General features: G+C 37.7%; 1 protein-coding gene across 1 annotated transcript in view; it reads left to right on the top strand.

The window, feature by feature from the left end:
- AKAP9 (A-kinase anchoring protein 9) overlaps window positions 1-8,503 on the top strand; it is a 151,628-nt gene that overhangs the window by 69,909 nt on the left and 73,216 nt on the right. Inside the window, exon 17 of the mRNA XM_007461897.1 lies at window positions 7,974-8,327. Coding sequence (XP_007461959.1) covers window positions 7,974-8,327 — 354 coding nt within the window. The remainder of the gene's footprint in view (window positions 1-7,973; window positions 8,328-8,503) is intronic.

Below are 8,503 nucleotides of genomic sequence, written 5' to 3'. Positions count from 1 at the left end.
ACAAAAAAAAAAAAAACGCAAACCCTGGCCCCCCCCCAAGCTTTATTCCCCCAGACCCGGGGGGAAAAAAAAAAAAAAAAAAAAAGAATGCAAAGGAGTAGTTTCTGGAGAGGAGTGGGCGACTTAAGGATTCAGCTTTCCCGTTATATGCAAAACACTTATTGAATATGTAAGTATAAGTGTTAAGGAAGTGATTGGATATATAAATCTAGAGTTCAAGAACTAAGATAAAACTAGACATGTAAATACAGTAGTTAGTATCTAGTTAGTATCTAGTGTTTTTCAAGCTATGAGATATAACTTCTTTTTAAGTCATGAAATCAATTTATTGGTTTGGGACCAGGATTTTAATATTAATGGAAAAGTTCAATTATATACAACATATACACATAAGTACCTATGTATGCTTTGGGTCACAATATAAAATGTTTTTTTATTGTTGTTGTATGTGTATGTTTACCATGGTTGCAGTGAAAAACATTGAAAAATATTAATATAGTGAGTGTAAATAGAGCAGGGACCTGGGAGCTGAGCCTAGAGAATGCCGATGTTTAATGCTTTTCTTTCTTTTTTTTTTTAAAATTTATTTATTTATTTTTGGCTGCATTGGGTCTTCGTTGCTGCACGCAGGCTTCCTCTAGTTGCAGTGAGTGGGGGCTACTCATCGTTGTGGTGCACAGGCTTCTCGTTGCGGAGCACGGGCTCTAAAGCTCAGGCTCAGTAGTTATGGCGCACGGGCTTAGTTGCTCCGCGGCACGTGGGATCTTCCTGGACCAGGGCTCAAACCTGTGTCCCCTGCAGTGGCAGAAGGATTCTTAACCACTGTGCCACCAGGGAAACCCAGTGCCGATGTTTAGAGGTCAGAGAAATGAGGAAGAACAAAGGAGGTGAAGGAGTGGTAAATTAAATATGGAAAGGACAAACGATTGCATCACAGAAGCCAATAATAAGTGTATCAAGAAGAGAATATATTAAACTGTGTCAGATGTTTCTGATAAGAAAGTTTAGAAGTGCAAATAAATCATTGGATTTTACAATGTGAAATCATTGGTGACTTTCACAAGAATACATTTGGTGGGATAGTAAAGACAAACTGATTACACTGGTTTTGAGAGGGAGTGAAGGAGAAGAATGAGGAATTGTTTTGAGTCTTACTTGAAAGAGGAGAAGTACAGTGGTAGCTAAAGGGTGATGTAGGGAGTCAAGTAGTGGATTTTTGTTGTTGCTGGTTTGTTTTTGTTTAAGATCAAGGATATCACATCGTATTTCTATGCTAATAAAAGTGATTGAGGAGAAAGGGAAAAAAATAGCTGATTAGAGAGAGGGGGGAACAGTTGCTGGAGCAATGTCCTTGAGTAGATGAGAAGAGATGCAGTCCGCTGAAAAGTTGCCATTAGATAGGAGCATGGTAGTTTAATCCATTAAAACAGGAAGGAAGGTAAGAATATTTGACTCATGATTCAGGTATGTTTTCAGATGCAGTATTTGGAGACTGTGGAAGTTCTTCTCTGATTTCTTCTGTTTTCTCAGTAAAATAAAAAGCAAAGTCGGCACCTGAGAATGAGAAGGGAAGAGAAGATGCTGGAGCTTTAAGGAGAAAACAAGAAAACAAAGGGCTAAGAGGAGGAATAAGAAATGGAAAAGCCAAGGGAAATTGAGTAGAATCACCCAGTATCACTAATGGCTCATTTCAAGGGTAGTGGTTGTGAATTTAAAATGAGACCAGTCAGCTTGGTTTTTTATTTTTCTCTTCAATTAAGTTCAGCTACACCGGCACAGAGTAGGCAAAGTTAATTGTAAACACAGGTGAAATTTGGTTAGATGGTATGGTGGTGAATAGAAAGGAGAGAATTACAAGGTAGTTGAGTCTGTTTTTTTGTTTGTTTGTTTTAAACCACACAGTTCTTTTCATTATTTGTTATCCATTTCTAATCTAAATGAATATACAAAAGAAAGTGATCTTTATGATACCAGTTTTTCAGAATTTCAGAAGTTTGTTTTGTGACTTAATGTATGGTCAGGTTTTTGTTGTTTGCTTGTAATCATCCTTATTGAGGTGTAATTTACATGAAAGTTACATTCCCTAATTATAAGTGCAAAATTTAGTGAATTTGAACAAATGTTTGCATGTATGAAACCAACACCACAATCAAGATTTAAAACATTTCCATCACCTCCAAAGTGTTTTCATGTCCCTTTGGAGCCAGTCTCCTCCATTTTATATTGTTGGGTTCTACAATATTTAATAATACTTCGCCAAGACTGTTTGGGGAATTCCCAGGTTCAGTCCCTGTTGGGGAACTAGGATCCCACAAACTACATGGTGTGGCCGAGAAAAAAAGAATATTTGTCTGTATTCTGTTTTCATGTGGAATGTTATCCCTAGCTTTATTTTCTTATAATGTCTTTGGTTTTGATATTAGGATAATGCTGGTCTTATAAAATGCTGAAATATATTCCCTCTTCTATTTTCAGGAAGAATTTATGTCATACTGGTATTATTTCAGACTTAAATATTTTGTAGAATTAGATAATGAATCTTACTGGGCCTAGAGTTTACCTTGTTGGAAGTTTTTTTTTTTTTAACTGAATTCAGTTTCTTTAATAGATTTTGTTATTTTCAGGTGCTGTATTTATTTTAGAGTGAGCTTTGGTAGTTTGTGTCACTCAAGGAATTGGTCCATTTCATCTAACTGTTGAATTTATTGTTGGTAGAGCTGTTTATAGTATCCCTTTATCATTTAATGGCTGTGGGATCTGAATGTTATTTGTACTTTCTTACTTTTTTCCTTGTCAGTGTAGCTAGAAGTTTATTGATTATATTGATATTTCGAAGGAGCCAGTTTTTGGGTTTTTTTAAATTGTTTTTGTTTTATTTTCATTGGTGGTTCTTTATTTTTTGCTTGTTTCCGTTTGCTTTGGGTTTAATTTGCTCTTCTTTTTCTAGTTTCCTAAAAGACCTTTCTTCTTTTCCAATATATACATTTAATGCTATAAGTTTCCCTTTAAGTTTTTCTTTAAGCTGCATTCCACAAATTTTCATTCAGTCCAAATCTTTTATTTCTCTTTTGACCTCCTTTTTGACTCATAGGTTATTTAGAAATAGGTTGTTTGATATCCATATCTTTGGGATTTTCAGATAGCTTCCTATTGATTGATTTGATTAATATAATAATTTTTAATTTCTTCATGGTTGGGCATACCTTGTATGATTTCAGTTCATTTAAATTTGTTGCCCCAAATATGTTCTATCTGCTTGGATACTCCATGCATACTTGAAAAGAATGTGTATTCTGCTGTTCTTCACACTTTGTTTCCCTTTGGTGTTATTTCCCTTCAGCCTGAAAAATGTCCTTTAGCGTTTGTTTGGTTTTTTTTAGAGTGGATCTCCTGGCAACAATTTCGACATACGACAAAGTATATGTCATCTAATTCTGAATTGTGTGTTGAACATTTTGAATATTTGGTTCTGTGGACTCTAGGTCTTAAAATCCTGTGGAGATTGTGAATTTTTTTTTTTAAACTAAGACAACCCAGTTAGGTTCAGACCACAAGTTCTGTTTCACCCTCTCTAAACAGATTTCTTCTTCAGGATTTTTTTTTTTTCTTCTTCTCCAAGTTTTGACTCCCTCTGCTATTTCCCTGCTTTTGTTTACTTTTCAGAATTCTCAGGTACCAGTTTGCTTTTGTATTTTGTTCAGAGTTTTCAGCTGCAGTCAGTGGGAGAGAGGCCATAGCAAGCTTACTTTATGCTTACTGGAATTACAAATCTCTATGTAGTGTTTTTTTATTCCACAATTTAGATGCAGTTATTATTGCTTTATACCTATCAGTGTTTAGATTTATCCACATATTTACAAAAAAAATTTTAATGTTCTAATCCTTTCTTACGCCTTAACTTCTAGGATCATTTTTCTGCTTTTTAAGGGACATCCTTTAGAAGTTCTTTTATTGATGGTCTGTTCAGAGTAAACTCTGTTTTTGTCTTCATTTTATATCTTTATTTTGTTTTTATTTATGAAAGATAGTTTTGTTCACCATTTGAATCTGGGTTGACAGGTTTTTGTTTTGTTTTGTTTTTTTGCGGTACGCGGGCCTCTGTCTGTTGTGGCCTCTCCCACTGCGGGGCACAGGCTCCGGACGCGCAGGCTCAGCGGCCATGGCTCACGGGCCCAGCTGCTCCGTGACATGTGGGATCCTCCCGGACCGGAGCATGAACCCATGTCCCCTGCAACGGCAGGCGGACTCTCAACCTCTGTGCCACCAGGGAAGCCCTGACAGTTATTTTTATGTCAAAACTGTAAAGATAACATTCCATTGTTTTCTGACTTTTCTTGTTTATGCTGAGAAAGTGCTTGTCGTTTCCCTCATAGGGAATACATTTTTTTTCTGGAAACTTTAAGGTCTTCTTTTTGTTTTTGGTGTTCTCTTTATTTGTTCTTCTATGATTCATTGGCCTTCTTGAATCTTAGGAGTGGTGTATTCTGTATTCTCAGTCATTATCTCATGAAATATTTTCTTTCCATTGTTCTCTAGTGTGTTCTCCTGGAACTCTTGATTAGATGTTGGTTGCATATTCTCACTCTGTTCTTCATATCTCTTTGCTTCTCTTTCGTATTTTTAATCTTTTTGTCTTTCCATGTTGCATTCTTAGTATTGAGAGACAGGCAGATCAGGTTCAAGGCAAGAGATTAAAATAGAGGCCAGTTTTAAGGCCTTGACCACTAGTGATTGAAGGTATGTTTTGCTATGCTGTATTGCCTAGTTCACGAATTCTTTCATCTCTGTCTTTGACATTTTGCTGTAATGGGCATATTTTCCAGATGACAGTGTTCAGAACATTACCACCAAACCCTGGTTCTGGGTAAGCTGGCACAGGCATCTAGGAAGTCCAGTTTAGTAGGTGAGATGTAGTAGTGGTTTGTCTGGGCAGAAACAGTATAATATGTAGTGTTTAAGGTGCTTGAGCTCTATAATTAGACACAGTTTGATTCAAATCTCTAACATTTTTTTACGTATGTTACCATTGATATGGCTCCTAATCTTGCTGTGCTTCAGTTTTCTCAGCACTGACTACTGTTATTATAATTATTCTTCCTAATTCAATTGTAACAGATCTTCCAGGCGGATTTGTTCTGATGTGGAAGTAATAGTGTAATGTTACATTTTAGAAGGTGGGCCTAGGTAAGACCGCAAAATTTCAACCCCCCTTTCACCATTTATTTGCTCTTTGTTTTCAGGGTCAAAGAAACAGGCAGATCACTCAGTCTCTTAATCTACTTAATCTTTCTCCTTAGTTTCCTCATCTGATTAAATTGGGGTAATAATTGTACCTACCTTGTAGGATTTTTATTTTCATTTTTATTTAAAAAAATTTTTTTAACATTTTTATTGGAGTATAATTGCTTTACAGTGTTGTGTTAGTTTCCGTTGGATAACAAAATGAATCAGCTATATGTATACATATATCCCCATATCCCCTCCCTCTTGCGTCTCCCTCCCGCCTTCCCTATCGCACCCTTCTAGGTGGTCACAAAGCGTGGAGCTGATCTCCCTGTGCTATGTAGCTGCTTATTGTAGGATTTAAATGAAATAATACAAGGGATTGATAAATGATTGTTGCTGCCTTTATTCTTGTTGTACTTGTCCATCATCATCAGCATCATTCTGTTGAATTAGGACTCCATTCACCTGCTAGAAGACATAGCAACTGGGAGGAAGGAAGGAAGGCTAGCAGGAACCAGGTGGGAATCAGGACCCCAGATATGCAAATCAGGTTCAAGACAGGACATTAACATATATGTGGAAACTAAAAAAATGGTACAGATGAACCTATTTGCAAAGCAGAAATAGAGGCACAGATGTAGAGAACAAACATGGACACCAAGGTGGGTAAGGCAGGGTGGGATGGATTGGGAGATTGGGATTGACATATATACACTACTATGTATAAAATAGATAACTAGTGAGACCCTGCTTTATAGCACAGGGAACTCTGTTCAGTGCTCTGTGGTGACCTAAATGAGAAGGAAATCCAACAAAGAGGGCATATATGTATACATATAGCTGATTCACTTCACTGTACAGCAGAAACTAACACAACATTGTAAAGCAACTATACCCCAATTTAAAAAAAAAAAAGACAAGACAGGAGATTAAAGTGATAGTTCAGTTATATGGCCAGGACCAACAGGCAAAACAGAAAAGGTTGAAGGTCAATAGGCATGAAAGTTTCAAATCCCAGGCATGCTGTATCTTATATCTTAGACTATGGCAGTCAGGCTTCCCCCACTGCAAATTATACATGGAGATGGAACTCAAAATAAAGTTATGCATACAGTTGTTTCTCAGAGGCTTAGACTTGTCAGAGCCAATGCTGCTAGTCAGAATTTCTAAGTACCTGTGGTAGATGGAACTAAAATAAGCAGGAATTCAGGATCACAGTTGAAGTGGAAAGTAAAATAGATTAGATTGAATTGTATCATCATCCTTACCAATGATGCCGAAAGCGCAGCTTCTTTGTACACTGGTGCTGAATCAAATCTCGGAGACAGAGTTTGGGATGAAGTATTGATAGAAAAGGATAGCTTTATTGCTTTGCCACGCAAAGGGGGACACAGCAGGCTCCTGCCCTCGAAAACTGTGTCCCACCCCCGGAGGATTTGATGAGGAGTTTTAAAGCAATAGTTTAAGGGTGGGGTCTCTGACAAGATCAGGGTGTACCCAGGGCTTGCCCTCCCTTAATCTCGTCTGAGGTGGTTGGTCTCCTAATCTTGAAGAGCTTATCTGGTCCCTTTAATCTGGCCTCAGGTGGTTTCTTGGCTGCTTCTCCCTAGATGAGCAACTGTTGGAATCTACCCTTTGGAACTCAGGGAAGGTCATGGAGGCTGGAGTCTTGCCTACAAGAAACCGGGGAGAAAAAAAGGTCTCTGTGCCTGGGAGCCGCGCAGGGCCTCGCTAGGTTTCACTAATCACAGAAACCTAGTGTTAACTGAGTCCAAGCTCGCTCTGCTCACTGCACAACAGGCCAGTAAATCGGGAGACGAGGTGTTGAGGCAAGGAATACAACTTTATTCGGAAAGCCGGCAGACCGAGAAGATGGCAGACTATTGTCTCCAAAAGACCATCTTATTGGGGTTTGGGTGCCAGTTTCTTTTAAGAACAGAGAGTGGGAAAAGGTGGGGAAGTAATGTAAAAAGGCTGTAAGTCTTACAGATGTCTCCTGGAATAGCCAGCCTCAGGGAAGGGATGTGTTAATTTCTTCTTTTCTGCAGCCATTCACAGGTGGGCAGGGTCAGATTGTCTCCCTGTGAGCTGAACAAAGGCACTTTAGTTTCACATTCAGGCAGAGGGCAGGGTTCCCTGAGGCAGGCCATTATGTATGATTATAATGACAAGCAACAAAAAACAAAGGTTAAAGTAAAAGAAACAGATTGAAAGGGTGTAGTCAAAATTGGCTCTTCCCTGTTACACTCCTGCTGTACTTCTGGGGATTTACTGCAAGGAAATCAGAAAGAATATGCCCAATGATATGGTTTAAAAGATTTCATAACAGGGGTGTTTAATGTTAAGAATTGCTTCAGTCTGAATGTCAACATAGAGAATTGATTAAATAAATTTACAGTACATCTGTATAATATGAAACTTTAAACCCATTTAAAATTATATAGAAATGTATTTCTTGACTTAAAGATATTTAAATTTCTATACCAAACATTTATTGCTGTTACGGTAAGAAAAAAATTTTTACAATTATTGATTTTTAAAAGGCAGGCAGTAAAATACTTTGACAGTAGATTCATTGTAAAATAGAGAATCTTTATCTCCTTATCACTTTATCCTAGGATTTCTTTTAGTTTAAAAGCATGAGGCCATCTTTTTACTAATTCGAGAATTTTGAGAGGTAACTTGCTTTTTAAATTCCTGGTAGTATTTATAGATCGAATCGTTTTTTGTTTGCTTCATTTCTTTAGGTCATTGTGTCAATGAGTATAGCATTTGCTCAGCAAAGTGAACTATCTAGAATATCTGGGGAAAAAGAAGATGCTCCATCTTCAAAACAAGCATCTGCTCTCTGTCAGGAAGAACATTATTTAAATGAAATGAAATTATCACAAGGTCACTTTGGTTTTCAGACTCTCGAGGCAAGAGACAAGAAATTTAAAGAAGAATTTAAACCACTTAGTAAAGAGTTGGGAGAAGATGGAAAGGAAGTTCTGTTATCAAACAGGGGTAATCTTGATGATATACTAGAATCAAAGGACCGTGAACTGACTATTTCAGAAGAAATGTTCTCCAAAGATAAAACATTTATGGTCAGAGAATCTGTAAGTATGCTTCCTTCAGTATAAAAACTTTTTAAAAAAAGTGTGGGGGCTTCCCTGGTGGCGCAGTGGTTGAGAGTCCGCCTACCGATGCAGGGGACACGGGTTCGTGCCCCGGTCCGGGAAGATCCCACGTGCCGCGGAGCAACTAAGCCCATGCACCACAACTACTGAGCCTG

The sequence above is a fragment of the Lipotes vexillifer genome, unplaced genomic scaffold (genome assembly GCF_000442215.2).
Source record: "Lipotes vexillifer unplaced genomic scaffold, Lipotes_vexillifer_v1.1 scaffold663, whole genome shotgun sequence".
In the NCBI taxonomy this organism is placed as follows: Eukaryota; Metazoa; Chordata; class Mammalia; order Artiodactyla; family Lipotidae; genus Lipotes; species Lipotes vexillifer.
Note: the sequence above shows the minus strand (reverse complement) of the source record. Positions and strands in the feature narration are given on the sequence as shown.